This window comes from Brachyhypopomus gauderio, chromosome 8 (assembly GCF_052324685.1).
Source record: "Brachyhypopomus gauderio isolate BG-103 chromosome 8, BGAUD_0.2, whole genome shotgun sequence".
Lineage (NCBI taxonomy): Eukaryota > Metazoa > Chordata > Actinopteri > Gymnotiformes > Hypopomidae > Brachyhypopomus > Brachyhypopomus gauderio.
Window position 1 is genome coordinate 20,750,049 of NC_135218.1, and position 15,217 is coordinate 20,765,265.

General features: G+C 45.9%; 1 protein-coding gene across 5 annotated transcripts; it reads left to right on the plus strand.

The window, feature by feature from the left end:
- Positions 1 to 164: 164 nt before the first annotated feature.
- On the plus strand, positions 165 to 12,666 carry ilf3a (interleukin enhancer binding factor 3a). 5 transcript variants are annotated; one of them, XM_077015315.1, is made up of 20 exons: positions 165 to 284; positions 432 to 549; positions 878 to 1,028; positions 2,260 to 2,377; positions 2,953 to 3,143; positions 4,843 to 5,008; positions 5,140 to 5,287; positions 6,210 to 6,301; positions 6,675 to 6,770; positions 6,916 to 7,027; positions 7,350 to 7,447; positions 8,068 to 8,170; positions 8,276 to 8,368; positions 10,027 to 10,217; positions 10,404 to 10,541; positions 10,660 to 10,797; positions 10,895 to 11,038; positions 11,318 to 11,426; positions 11,618 to 11,941; positions 12,132 to 12,666. In XM_077015315.1, the coding sequence occupies exons 3-20, from the start codon at positions 910 to 912 to the stop codon at positions 12,227 to 12,229; spliced, it is 2,478 nt and encodes an 825-aa protein (XP_076871430.1). In that variant the 5' UTR covers positions 165 to 284; positions 432 to 549; positions 878 to 909; the 3' UTR covers positions 12,230 to 12,666. The 5 variants fall into 5 exon arrangements, with proteins under 5 accessions (XP_076871430.1, XP_076871431.1, XP_076871432.1 ...); XM_077015316.1 differs by having other exon boundaries at positions 11,618 to 11,722; positions 12,099 to 12,666; XM_077015317.1 differs by having other exon boundaries at positions 11,618 to 11,722.
- Positions 12,667 to 15,217: the final 2,551 nt, after the last annotated feature.

Sequence of the window (15,217 nt, forward strand, 5' to 3'; positions counted from 1 at the left end):
CTGAATCAGGCGTGTAAGGCAGGAAAACTGCAGTCTGGCATAAGAGCTTAGTGGGTTTGTACATAAACATTTGTATCTTAATTTCAATGAGCAAATCTTTATATGGGCTTCAATTGCGTTTTGCACACACCATTTACAAGTATTTCACTTCACTGGAGAAACGCACGACCCAATGACACGTGGTGCTTTTGAAATTTCCGGTGGACTGTTCGGTTCCTGGAAGGTCAGAAAGCACCGGAAGAAAACCGTTCCGTGCACCGCCACACGCAGACCGTTCTCCCGTGGTGAGTTCTCCGCGACTTTTTGTTTCGTTATCACGTCGTGAGAAACACGGTGTGTTATAAAAACAAAAGTACGTTACTTATCTATCACGGGAAGGTGCGACTGAGCGATCCGACGGTCACCGGCCTCTCTCCCCTCTTCCTCCCCAGCTCACCCTTAATCTCACTGCCCCGCTCCCGTGTGTGGACCGGCCGGTTCCTCCAGCTACACAGCCGTTCATATGACCTGGTCAGAAATTAAACCCATCTAGCAGGCGAACCACCGCTGGTATGTTGGTTTGGGGTTTCGTAGATAGTTAATTGTGACTAATACTGGATGTTTGTTGTGTAGTCCCTCATACTCCTGACATACACACTAACTCGTTGACCAGGCGGCGGGTTGTCTAGATGTGGGGCAGGTCTGGAGCATCTGAACGCTCCTCAAGTTTAGAAAATAGAAATACGTAGACTTGAAGGGCTAGATAGCTAAATGTGCGTCGAGTTATTTAGCATCACGACGTAAGTTAACATTTGTGTTGTTACATGGCTGACTAGCTAGCTGTTGTGATCGCTGTGTGTGGTCGTACGTGTGAGAGCTGCTGCTGGTGTGATTTCAGGTGAGAAGGTTCCGAGGGGAGAAGATCCAGACATGCAGAGCGAGGCACCTGCGCAGCCCGTCTGGGACGAACACCAGGCGTACGAGGAGCTGCTTTACTGGGACAGCCTGATCCAGCAGGGTCGCAGCCTCCGTCCGCACGACTACGACAGGTATGGTGCTGATGACAAACCTCCTTCAGCGAATACACCTGTGTTAGTTGGGCTAATGTTACACCTGCCAGACTCACCAGTTATCAGAGTCACTGGAGTTTAGCGTGTGCGGTTAAACCTGGATCAGGACTTGCAGTTTGTGTGTAAGGAGTCAGCCATGCTGAGCTGGGTTTCCACTACACAAGCACGAAGAACATCTTCACGTCCGCACCGTTCCTGGCAAAGCCGTTTGGAAAAAGGCTTTTAAAGTACGAGTGGACTCGCTGCTTTTCTTGTGTTAATATCTCACGAACACGTCCCGCACATTTCCAGTGTATTGACGTAGTGAGACAGAGGTAAACATGGTGAATGTGGTGTGTACAAACTGGTACGAGCTGTAATATTTTACTGTGTACCACGCCGGTGGAGTCACCAGTCACCCCTGATCTCTAAGTATACAGATGGACCCCATGCACTCTCAGCACTTAAGACCAGTTCCTGCCACAGTGCATTAAGTGCAGTCATGAATAGGGAAACGGTCTTGTGACCGGAGGGTTGTGGGTTCGATTTCCGGGCTTTAGGCCATTACTGAAGTGCCCTTGAGCAAGACTCCCCGGGTGCCAGTGCCCACCGCTCTGGCTAAATGCAGAGGACAAATTCCGATTGGGTGTAAATCACCACTGGCAATGTTGGCAACTTAAACTTTGTGACCTATAAGCCTGAAAACCTAATCCAGACAGGAGGCCACCTTGGTAATCCAAGACCACAGATTTCATTTGACTCTTATTAGGTTGTTGGGTGTTGATGCTTTCATATGAGCATCAATCAATTCCATTCAACCTATACTTTTCCTTCCATTCAACCTAACCTATATTACGGCTCGCACCAGTTTGTACACACCACAATCACAATGTCTGTTTAAAACTGTAAAGTTTCACATAAAACATTTGATAACTTGTTTGTAGTCCAGCCTCCTACACCTATGTATATTGAGAGTGTGTTTGAGAATTTTGACACTTGAGAACCTCTCAGATAAAGGCTGATATCTTTCTAATGTAGTGACAGATTTCAGGTTTTGGAGTCTAATTAATTAATTGACTATGGTTAGCCGTACATCCAACCACAGCGAGCATATTTTCAGATTTCTTACTGACATTCCTGCTGCTCCTGGAATTCGCTGGTGCTTGGATGACATTAAGTAATAGCTGTGACTTTGGTGTCGATGATGCTCTGAAGCCCTTCTCCATCTCAGGTATGAGGAACTGAGATACTGGTATGACTGTCTGTGCTACGAGGAAGACCTGCGACACTACCATGCATACTTGGCTGAGTGGAAGAAGAGGGAGGCGGAGTTTGCCCATCCTGATGCGGTGAGTTCTTAGCTTGTCCATCTGAGCATCTCGCACCCCGGGTACCAGTCGAGGTGAGGACTCAACACCTAACAAATCCACATCACCTAACGAATCCTAATCATCTCCATATCCTCTTTCAGCAGCCATTTTGTTTTTTGTACAAATGATTTGAGAATTTAAGAGGAAAGACAGGTGCATGACGGCAGAGGAAGAAGCCTTTATTTTAGACATGTGAAGTCCTATGTGGTTTGAGGCAGGTTTATTTATTGAGGGCAGTTTTCTATGGGTAAACAGAAGGTCAGGTGTGCTGCAGGCTGGTTCACTTTATTTGTGAATGTTTTGCAGGGTCTTGTGGAACTCTGATTATGGCCTTTGCCTGCGGCCTGTGTGCAGGCAGTACAGGTCACTGCTGGATTAGACTGGGCTCCTGGGGTTCAGTAGAGCAGCTTTGAGTTTTTTTTTGTCGTCCCCCCCCCCCCCCACTATAGCCACACAGTAGTTTTATAGAATCAGATTAAGATGTCACCTCGTGGGGGCGGGCCGTGTTGAAATGGTTTAAAAGCTGATGCAGGTTTCCTCTGCTGGCTTGGCAGGCTGTGAAATTGCCACCACAGCGCACGTTCGTCAGCGAGGACCGCCACGTGAAGGCCAAACACGCGTCCGTGTATCCCGGGCCGGAGGAGCTACAGGCCGTGCAGAACATGGTGTCGCAGGTGGAGCAGGGCCTGAAGGCTGTGGCTGATTGGATGAACGAACAGGAAGCATCCAAGGAGGACAGTGAAAGGTAAGACGTGGGAGTGTTTAAAAACCAAGGAGAAGACTGCATCTGTTTTTGAAATGTTTGTGCAAACTGTACCACTTAAGCACATTGCTTAACAGTAGGTTCAAAATGTTGTGCAGGGACTGACAGTGACCCAGCAGTACCTGCAGATTCACTGAAGTTTAATGATGTTTGTGAGCAGGTCTGTTCTAGAGTGGCTATGGTTGAGCAAGGGAGGCCTATGGAGAGTTTAGCAGGAGTCTCTGCTTGCATGTCTTTTAGCCACCAGTATCGACTTTGAAATAGAATTAATATCAATTACTGCCAGTCAGACAGAACATAATCAAGAAATTGAGGACTGTAAATGGCAACAGAGTCAAGAACAAAATAGAGAGAAGAGATTTCTCACTCTTAAAGAATTGATACCTAGGATACCTGACAGATTTTAGGACATGGTGCGGCATGTATTTCCCTCATATTAATTTTACCTGAACACTGAGTTCTTTGCATCTCTCTTTCTTCATATTTCTAATTCAATAAATTTAGCAATAGAGAACACATGACTTTACAAGGAAAGTTATGCATTCCCTAAAGACTTATGATTTAGAAATAAAGAAGAATTTGGTTATGAGGATTCGTTAAACAAACGTTTCAGTGGCATTTATTCTTCTAAAGACATCTGTGACAGGATTCCTAAACACACTATACCTGAGCAGAGGAGGCAGTCAACTTCAGATTAATGCATGCACATTACACTAAAAGGAGAAAACGGATTTCAGGACATTTCTGGGATATCAATAGTTTCATAAGTGAATAACATGACAACACATCGAGGGAGGAGGCAGCAAAATCTGATGTAGATACCATAACATCCCATAATAACACTAGTTTGAAAATGTGCAGATGCATTTACATCCTATATCACAGTCTATTTTAAAGAGGCAGTGTCTGGTTAATTGGTTCAGGTTGGGAACTCTGTTGTAGTCTTTTAAAGAGTTTGGGGTTCATAGTTCAAATTCAGATGTGCAGCTTGTTATATAAAAGTAGGTGGGTTTGGTACTGCTGTGATGCTCAATGAAGGATGTATCTTGTGGGCAAGGTTAGTCTAGTAGTTGTTTAAGATTATGGAGTTTTCAGTAAGTGTTGCAGGTCTGGGGATTATGGGATGTAGATTTATTGTTAGACCCAAGAATAGTGGTTTATGTTCAAGCTCACCAGGCTAGTGTGGGAGCCATAAAATTGGGCCATCGACATCTGTCCCCATAGATGCCATAAACATCTCCTGCTAAGTGTGCTTGGAGACCTGATAAGGTGGTGGAGCTCAGACCTGCCGGAGCCGTATGGTTCATGGAAGTGATAACTGGTCATTGAAGAAGGGTGTTGGGGGTCAGTCAGAGGTGAAGCAGCTGGAGGGGGAGGGTGGATCGTCGTTCTCCACCTCAGTGGCAAAGAGCTTTCTGGGCAGATCAAGAGAGGAATCCTAGGGGGACCAAGATTCTAGGAGAAACAGCCTCCTGGGGCGGCCCAGCGTGTAAACAGCCCATACTACAGTATAAATGGTGGATAGAAGCCCAGGAAAGCGGGTAGAAGGTCGGTTTGTACTAGTGCTCCATTGTGTGTTTGCAGTGGAGCATCAGTGTTTGAGCTCCGGGGTGTTCATCAGTGTTTGAGCTCTGAGGAAGCAGCCGGTGCTGATGCTTTCCTTTGTTTTGTGTGTTTACAGTGTGGAGTCACTTGGTAAACTGCGGGGTGTTCTGAGGGTGGGGCTCGTGGCCAAGGGTCTGCTGCTCAAACAGGATTTGGACCTGGAGCTGGTGCTGCTGTGTGGTGACGCACCCACCTCCACCCTCCTGCTGCTCATCTCCGACAAGCTCGCCGAAGTCCTAAAGGTCATACATGCACGCTCACACGCGCCCCCTGCTGTTACCCACCTTGCTGACGCCCACAAATATACCACATCTCACTGACCAGCGATGAAAACAAGAGTCATGACCCTGAACTCTGGCTGTTGCTTAAGCAGACGCAGGCGGAGGGCGAGTATGTGGTGACGCCGTCGGTGGTGGAAGCGTCCGTGACGGTGTGGAGTGTGAAGAAGCCCGTCCTGACGCTGCGGGTGCACCTGACCTCTCCAGTGGTGCGCGAGCTTGTGAGGAGCGAGGATGCTGGAGGTACTCACGCTCTGCTCGGTCCCCAGTTCCCTGCTTGAACCAGCACAGCCCACACACTCACTTTTACTACGACGCTGGCGGAAGGGCTTCTTATTCTCCTGTTTTAATGACTCTGCGCTGTTGTTCATCGTTTCAGTATTGAATATAAAGGTGGAAACCTCGGTACGTACGTATACTCTACGAAGGGGTTGTTTTGCAGCAAAAAGGAAGCCTTTCAGTTATGGTTAATAAAATAGAAAGTTCATTTGTTCTGTTTTTGTTAGTGTTTTCATCCTAATCTTTTAGGTGATCTTTTACATTATTGTGAAGCCTTCAGAAATTTGTTTTTCATTTCTGTTCTTTACAGTAAGCAGTAAATGTACAGCTTTAGTGAATGTTATGTTTGGGTGTCATTAGTCTGATTGTCATGCAGTCAGTCAAATAGGCTGGTTTTGCTGCAACACGCACCCCGATTGCGACACTGTCAAATGAGATAAATCCACCTTTGCTGCTGTTGTCATTTCAAAATTGTGCTCCCTCTCAGCCAAGACTTCTAGTGTGTCAGTTTTTAGGGACGCTGGACTTTTGACCAACCGGAAGCTCTCGGTCTGACAGGGGGAGGAGCAGCTGAGCTCGGAGGAAAAGGGGTGTGGTCTCCCCAATGCATGCTGTATAGCCGTATATATGGCCTGATGCAAAATGGCCTTCAGTTTAGCACCAGCTCACACAACCAAAGCACTTCAGCCATGTCGATCTTTTGCCAAATCACAGACAAAACAAACATGCGGGGACCCATGTTCCTGCTGAAGAGCTGTGTTTAAGCCCCGCCCCCTCTCCCCCGCCTCTCCTGTGGGCTCGGGCATGCTGTCTCCGCCCCCTGGCCCGAGGACAGAGTGCCCCTTGGTCAAACTGTGCCTTGTCTTCTTATCCCACTGGCCGGTAGAAGCGCTCGAGGGCAGCGCGCCCGTGGAGGCCCTGGACAGGCTCAAATGCCTGGCGTCTCTGGCGTCTCTCCGCCACACCAAGTGGTTCCAGGTTTGCACCTCGTTTTTATCTGTCGACCTCTAGCTTAAGCTGGGCCTTCCCGCTGTTTCTGCGGGAACCCGGGCAAGATACATACCCCGACCCGATTGGCGCCAAACGTCTCCTTGGGGTCTCTGAGTATTTGAATGTTAAAACGTTCACAAGTGCCGTTTAATTGAAACGCGCGTCGATTGTGAACGTTCAACTCAAACACTGCTGATATGTATCTTTCCCTGGTGGGCGTCAGCGTATTGACTTCGTGTTGGTCAGAAGCCATTACTGTAGTCTGTTCAGTGGCAGAGTTGTGTTTGGAAGTTTCTGGAAGAGATTGACTTGATGTGCAGTGTGGTTTTGTTTAGTGGGATCGATGTTTCTCTGGCAACAGGCTAAAGCTAACGGTCTGCAGTCGTGCGTGATCGTCATCCGGATCCTGAGAGACCTGTGCTCACGTGTGCCTGCGTGGAGTCCTCTGAAGGGATGGGTGAGTGCGTGCACGTGTGCCTGCGTGGCCACGTGTGCTACCACTCCACACGTACCAGTATATCCCAGTTGACCCCTACCCAGACTGGGAACATGCTGTTGTCCATGCTGGTGTGTGACGCCAGTGTTCTGCTGTTGGGCCACAGGTTCTGGAGCTGCTGTGTGAGAGAGCCATATCAACCAGTGACCGACCAATGGGAGCGGGAGAAGCCCTGCGGAGAGTTCTGGAATGTCTTGCATCAGGAATTCTGATGGAAGGTGGGTGGTGATTCATGCAGGGGCACCAAAAGCACAGATAGCACAAATTAAATATTTATACCCAAATGGAGGCTTTATGCTTTTACTTGTAGATATTCATTATTTATTCATTTACCGCAAGACCCTACAAATAAACACAGACCTCTCTGCACTGGCACCGTGAGCTCTGCTCCGACGTACCGTGTGTGTGTGTGTGTGTGCGTGCGTGCGTGCGTGCGTGCGTGCGTGCGTGCGTGCTGAGTAACCTCCTCCGTGCCCTCTGACCTCTGCCTTTCGTGATCTCTCAAACAGGTTGAATGAATGTTGTGATTTCTGTGTGCAGACGGTCCTGGTATCGTAGACCCATGTGAGCGTGAAACCATTGATGCTAGCCACCATCTTACCCTGCAGCAAAGAGAGGACATTACCCAGAGTGCACAGGTACGGCCATTACCCAGAGTGCACAAGTGCAGCCTCTACACAGTGTGTGCACACATATACAGGTATGAAGGTATTGTGTTTTGATGACTTGTAGGTTGTTTTTGTTTATGTAGGTTGTGGGATGACTTGTAGGTTGTTGTTTTTATTTTAATGTGTAGAATGGTTTTGATAGGATTCATAATGCCAGTCTGTTTACTGTGCAGACCTAGGGCAGGTTGTGGGGTGGTAAGGCAGGGAGAGACATCATGGGGCAGAGAGTGATGTCGTGGGGCAGCAGGTGGGCAGTAGGGCAGGGTGTGGGGCAACTGCTACAGTAATGTGGACAGGCTGACTGACAGTTCAGTAAAGTGAGTGATCAGCAGAGTTTCAGTGCCCAGTAACAGTACAGCACTAGTAACAGTTGCAGCACTCGGCGTTACTCCATCATACGACTGTATTTACAGACAAAAACTACACTGAAATACTGTAGTGCAGAGAGTATGAATAGTACAGCGCAGTATTAATCATGAGTCCGGCAGCAGGAGGTCTGCCACGAGGCAACTCGCTGTAGCCAAAAGCAAATGGTAGGAAGCTGATGAAAGTAGGCGGATTGTTGCATCCTGTCTGTCTGCCCGTCTCAGTTTGCCCTGCGGCTGGTGGCGTTTGGCCAGATGCACAAGGTGCTGGGGATGGACCGCCTGTCGCCCAGAGCCGCCCGCATGTTCAACGACCCACAGCACGCCCGTAAGCTTCGCCCACGCCACCCTCTTCTCCTCTCGCCTGTCTGACCATCATACCCGCCGCTGGTCTCACTTTCCTTTCGAATAAGTCTAGGTTTCCCCTCTGTAGTGCAGATCCCGGCTCCTTACACTCCAAAGAGGAGCCTGGAGAGCCAATCGGAGGGAGACGCTAGCAAGAGGAAGGCCAAGTTCCCACGGAAAGGTGAGGATCTCCGTCCCAGCCTCCTCCTGCAGTGGGGTTAAGGGTTATGACCTTCACAGTTAACGTGAGGGTTGGGGCCAAGGCTGACGTGTACCTAGGGGTGTGCGATCTGACGATATAATATCGTGAATTTTATCGAGGACGAGTGGAGAATTGCAGGCGATCTACCAAATTAGAGAAGTCGTATAGATCACCTTTGCCAATCAGCGCAATTACTTTTTTTTTATGCTGGTTTCCGCCGATGCGGCAGATGTAGAGCGTAGGACTGACCAATCCCAGCGAACTCTGTGTCTTCCTGCGTGTTGTTTGTAAAAACTAAAAGTGGACAACAATGGCTGAAAGCCAAACCGAGCAGCTGGTAAAGAAGAGGAAATCCACCTCTGTAATCTGGAATTGGTTTGGACTTTCTTCCACTGACCAAGACAAAACTTCAGCGATATTTAATGTGTGCAAAGAACATCTGAAAACGTCCGATGCTAGTACCACAAATTTATTCAAATCACTTGAGACGTAGGCATCCCAAGGAATATGCCGAAAGTGAAACAATGCAGGCAGAGGGAGCAGCCACTTCACAACCTGCGGCCTCTGTGGTTTATACTTTCGTGAGTGACCGTAGCACGCGACTCCGCGCAACTTGCGTTCATACTTGCCACGTCACATTCTTTGCAGTGTTGTCCGAAATGATATGTGGTACTATAAAGAAACACCCCTCAAAAACAGGGGAAGGAACATTTACCTGACAAATTTTAAAGTTGCTGGAAAAGTGCTGGAATTTAGGCCAAGTACTTGAAAATGCTTGAAATTGTAACTACTTCGTTTCACAACAGACATCTGTCTGACTGCACAGTTCTCTTGTATGACGTTAACAAATATGAGCCTCTTGTAATTCCATGGCGAAACATGAGAGAACGTGAAGATGTTCAGATTGGGCGTTTTGAAAATAAACAACCACTAATTAATGTGATAAAAAAGCAAATTATTTTGAATCAATTTTGACTATATGTATAAATATTTAACTTAATTATGTTTAACATTGTATATTTAGTGCAATAGTGCACTTTATCAGTGTCACGTGTGTTGTTTACAATGTTTGCAAATGGAAAATTGCAATATCATTCATTAAAATCTGCTTAGAAAGAAAGCTTTGTAGCCCCCAATTATATTTTTTTGGATGGAAGATTGTGATAAAAAATTTAAATCGTGATTTTATGCAAAAAAATCATGATACATTTTTTTCCCATATCGCCCACCCCTACGTGTACCCAGGGAATGTCTCCTCCCCATGACTGACAGGCACAAAGGACCGCCTTCTTTTAGAAACACATTCTGATTGGCTAATCTTCCCAAAGTGTTGGGGGGGTGGGGGGGTTGGACTGGACTGTGGTGATTGGACTGTGGTGATGACCCAGTCTCTTCCATACTGCAGCACATTTATAGGAAGGGTTTTCAAATTGGGGTATTCTATAACCATTAAAAAAATACATATTTAGATGACATATTTATAGGCGGTATGCCTGTGCTTTACCTAGCTGTTAGTTTTATAAGAGCATTCTTTGTTCTTTGTTGATTGTGCATAAGTGTATGAAGCTGTATATTGTGTATTGGTTTTGGCTAACTATTCTATGGTGTGTGTGTGTGTGTGTGTGTGTGCGCTGCAGAGGGCCGTGCTGAGCCTGCTAACGCTCTAATGAAGCTCCACCAGTTGCATCCTGGCCTACTGTACCGGCTCGTGTCCCAGACAGGCCCTGACCACACCCCCCATTTCACCATGGCGATAGAGGTGGACGGGACCACCTACGAGGCGTCGGGTCCCTCCAAGCGCAGTGCCAAGCTGTTTGTTGCCCAGAAGGTGCTTGGGTGACGCTAAACATGATTCCTACATGCACACACATGCTCCTACAGGCCAAGAAGATAAACACAGGATGATCTGTGAAGCACTCTGACTAAAGTACTGCATCTGTGTAGTGTGAGTTGATTGGTGTGTTTGTACGCATGTAACAGTTAACATGTGTGTTTGTGGGGGTGGCACCCGCAGGCCCTACAAGCTCTTGGTGTGGCCACAAGTTCAGAGAGCAAAACGGCCAATCAGAGCCAGAGTCAACAGGGCACTACCACGGCAACCAGCAGCACTGCGAGCGATGGAGCAACTACAGGGGGAGAAGACGGTGCTGAGGTATACACACACACACACACACACACACACACACACACACACACGCAGTCACAAACTCTTCACACTCTGCGGTCTGAGCGAAATTGCTCTGTGTGTGTGTGTGTGTGTGTGTGTGTAGGCCACTCTGCAGGGAGGTCCCATTCTTACCAAACATGGAAAGAACCCAGTCATGGAGCTGAATGAGAAGAGGCGTAGTCTGAAGTATGAGGTTGTGTCTGTTAAAGGGCGCTTCAATGACAAGACCTTCACCATAGAGGTGCGTGTTTGTCCCAACCTCTCAGTCCTTCCCCCAGTATGTCCCATAAACCATAGGGTTTTGATTTAGTTAATAATTCCTGTGTGTGCTGTCTCAGGTGGAGGTGGACGGGCAGAAGTTTCAGGGTTCTGGCTCTAATAAAAAGCTGGCGAAGGCCAACGCAGCCCTGGCAGCCCTGGAGAAGCTCTTCCCCTACGACTCCAGCTCTGACAGCGTGAAGAAGAAGAGATTTCCTCCCACAGTAATTCTCAGCACTCACCTGCTGCCATGAGTCCTACAGAAGAGAGATCCCCACACACCACACATTACTGCTTCCTCCTCTGAAACGCCACAACCAGCATGAATGAAGATGTCTGTACAGAGAAGAAGCACTGAAGCACAAATCTACAGTGTTACTCAGGGCTGGAGAGCAGCTGTGTGGTCTGCGTCTGGGCTGGAGTGTAGGAACCCTGCTGTGTGCGGAGTGTGTGCCTTCAGGTAGTGTTTACTGAAGGAAGTGTGTGTCTGCTTCTGTCTACAGGGCTACGGAACTATGGGTGGGGTGCCATTCAACTCTATAGCCAGCAGGGGGCGGGGGAGAGCCCGTGGAAGGGGCCTAGGATTCAGCAGTGTTTGTTCCTCTTATACAGGCAAGTCACGAAGACCTAAAGGCATCCCATAATGCCTGACTGCAGTGATACTGTTAAACAGTAGTGTACTGAGTTCAAAAACTGAGTTTTTGTTTTCCAACCTCAACTGTGGCAGGAAAAGTGGTAAATAGAAAAGTGTGTGTGTGTGTGTGTGTGTGTGTGTGTGTGTGTGTGTGGGTATCCGTCTGTAGGTGCAGCTGACATAGCAGTGACTTCTCCAGCTTTGAGCAGTGCTACGAGTGTGGCCACATACTACTCCAGCAACCAGCCGGCTAAAACTATGGAAGCCCCAGAGGGTCAGTCAGCCTCTGCAGGTGCAAACAAAGCCACATACCAAGCTGTGCCTCCCCCAGCTACTGGCTACTTCAACCACTACAGCCAGGCTTACTCGCAGTTCAAGAAAACTGTTCAGAATCAGAACCAGATCCAAACACAGAACCAACCACTAGTAGGGCCAGACTATGGGTATGGCTACCCAAACCAGGCTGTGGGGGGGCAGGACTACAGTTACGGAGGTGAGACAGTGAGGGGTACGAGCACACACTTATTTTAAATGCCATTTGAATCATTGATGTTTAGTGAAGTCTCACCTTTGTGTGTGTGTGTGTGTGTGTGTGTGTGTGTGTGTGTGTGTGTGTGTGTGTGTGTGTGTGTGTGTGTGTGTTTCTACAGCCTATGGTAACCAGTCAACATTTGCTCCACCAGGAACAACCCCACAGAATTATGGGTACAACCAGAGTGCCTACCCCAACCTAGGGGGCTACAGTAGCGGAACCAGCAACATGAGCTATGGTTACAGATAGACTCTGAGCACGTGCCTCACCCGATACCTGCTGCCTGAGGAGATTCCTGCCTGCACGTCTTTTCTCTGGCACCACCTGAAACGTCATCCATAGGACTGATTTATGTTTTTCAGAGTGAACACCTGCTCAGTTATGTTGAGCAGCCCCTTCACGCTGATCTTTAGAGGTAGATGGCCTTCAGTTACGTCTTCTGTGTTTGTCATTACAGTTGTAGTACCATTGTGTTAGCATTGTGTTAGCATTGCCTTCATAAGCCCCTTATTTTAACCAAATGATTCATTGTGACATTGGAAACTCTTCCATCCAGACAGGAAGTCTCTCAGAGCTTCAGTTTTTCGGTTAGGAATATTTTGAGCAATCTTCTAATTTTCTTCTTCCTGGATGGCCAGTATAATGAATGTGAACCAAAAAAAAACAACATTTGTCTAAGTAGCTACTGAACTGTTGATCTGTGGGATAATGTTTTGGGATCCTGTTGTAAAGTGGTTTATTTCCTTTGAGTACGTTCTTTTTCTGTTATTTAGTTTGCTTTGGCTGTAGCCATGGGACTGTGCTCATAACAGAGCATAGTAAACAGACAACACTGGCCTTGGTTTCACTTTAGGTTGGTCTGAAGTTGTTTGTCATGTCACTTGCCAAAAAAATTAAATGTTTTCTATTTTTAAAGGTGCCTTTTTTGCTAAAACATCCCCAAAGGAGTCACTAAGGTACACCAGAAACAATCCACACCAGCCCAGTGCTTCAAGTTCCATCGACTGCACACTGAAATCATGTTTGTGTATGTACATATAGAGAATGAAAAGTTTTTCAGAACTGTACCATGAGCAGCTCTGGTCCCTCAGCACACTTCAGTACATACAGTTAAACAAACTTGGCTGTCACTGAGTTGGACACAAAATGATTTTTTTTCTCTCGTATACAATCAAATTATGATAAAACCAGGTCCTACCACAACATGTATCCTACTATATATAATGGTGTATTGCACATTAATTTGATCATATTCTATTTTATTACTGGAAAGTTATTAATTCTGCTGAATAGAGATTTCCCTCTTGGGTAAAAGTTCTACATATGAACACTTTGCATTTTGAGTGTTTGGTCTGTTTCCATGCTGGTTGTGTATCACTCAAGTTCTCTTCATTATTTTGAGGGGCTGCTCTCGTAAGATCTTAATTAATTAGTTGTGATTTCATGAGACTTTAATATTCACAGTTGCATGGCTGTTGTTCACTTATCTGCGTGTTCCTCTAGGCTGCTGAGTGTTTAGCACTCACGAGGCACAATCTTGGCCCTAGACTGGCTCGCACGTAATTTAGAGCTCATGGTCTCGCAGAGTTTAGGTGTTGCAATCTGTATCAAAACTGATAAGAAGAGGCACAATTTCACTGCTGACACCGCAATGCTCTCGTGTTTTTTCCTTGTAATCATTTTGTTGAGAACTTTGACGTTGGACTCTCCTAACGTATTGGCAGTGTCATCCCATGGAACGCCAAGAATGTCTGAGCCCTGTTTATAACTGAAAAAGTGCTGAAAAGTTCAAAGGCAATTGAGAAGGAGTAACTGTTCTCTACGCCCGCTATAAGAAACAGGTAAAACATTCAAATACAAAAATGAAGCCAGGAAACTGAAACTTCCAATAACATGATTCAAAATTCATTTTCTTCACTGCATATTGATTAACTCTGCCCTTTGCATGCTTGCTGAATTCCTCTATGCCAATATGCTTGCCATATTGCTATAAGAGAAGGAATTATAAAGAATCCTGCCTGTATTTTGCTCACTCTTCATGGATTTATAAAGAATATCCTCTTCCCTTGCACCCTGAGACAGCACCTCTCAAAGTTTCAAACAATTTGGGAGTCAATTGCAACTTGATCATAAAATTTTACTTGACAGACCTGGATTGGATTCTGGAGTAGTGTGGTAGTGTGGTCTGTTAAGCATGTAATTCAAGTGGCCATGCACTGGGTCCTCGTGCATCTAAACCCTACACATTTTGCTGTTGTGCTGTCTCACAAGACTCTGGGCTCTAATTTCTTTTAATCTATAACTGCTTCTCCCAGCTGATATCAATATATCAATAGATATAACAATCACTTCCGCAGTATGCAGATGACACCCTGCCATATTTCTCTTCAGCATCCGATGCTGATACACCTGTATGATACCTGATGCCTATAGGACAAGCATAGAGGAACCTTGTTGGACTCCATTATGTAAACCAGCGGATGTCTCAGATGCCTCTCTGCATTTAATCAAAAATATGACAGAAGTTCTTGTTATTGGAAGTGAAGGTAAGAGGAGGAATATAGTTGTTTAATTTAAATCCCTGTCTGTGATTTTTCTTTGCATCACTCCTACTGGGTTTACAAATGAGATCTTGAAAGAATGATCGGTCATATTGCACCAACCATCAAAATTGTCCAGTCTACTCATATATTCAATTTGATATTAATAAATCTTTTATTAGTCTTTAAATGCCTCTTATGCCATAATGATATGATTGTTAGTCTTCTGCTTGGTATCTTGTCTTTTCCGCCTCCAGACTGATATCCTCTACATAAGAATCAAATCTATTGACATTTTTTATTTTATTGTATGATGCTTTTATTAAATTTCCTATTGTTCCTCTAAGCTTTTTAAATATGTTTTTTGAGATGTAAGGCTCTTTGTAAACCAATTTTTTAAAACATAAATAAAATTGAAATTTATGATGTTGTGGTTATTTCACACTGTCTGGAGCAACAGTTAGCGGTTTCACATTAGCGCAATCTTGAGTTGTAGCATTTTAGTGGTTACAGTTATTTCACAAAAACCTTTGTAAGAGCCCCAGAATGAGATTTCTGTTTGCAAAATGTTGATTAAAATGTTGCAATGAGGACAAAGATATATGGAAATAAATACAAAATAATGCATCTAAAAACTGGATATTTGATATTGTCTTTAATAATCTCTTTAAGCCACATTGAGGACAGAGATACCTTT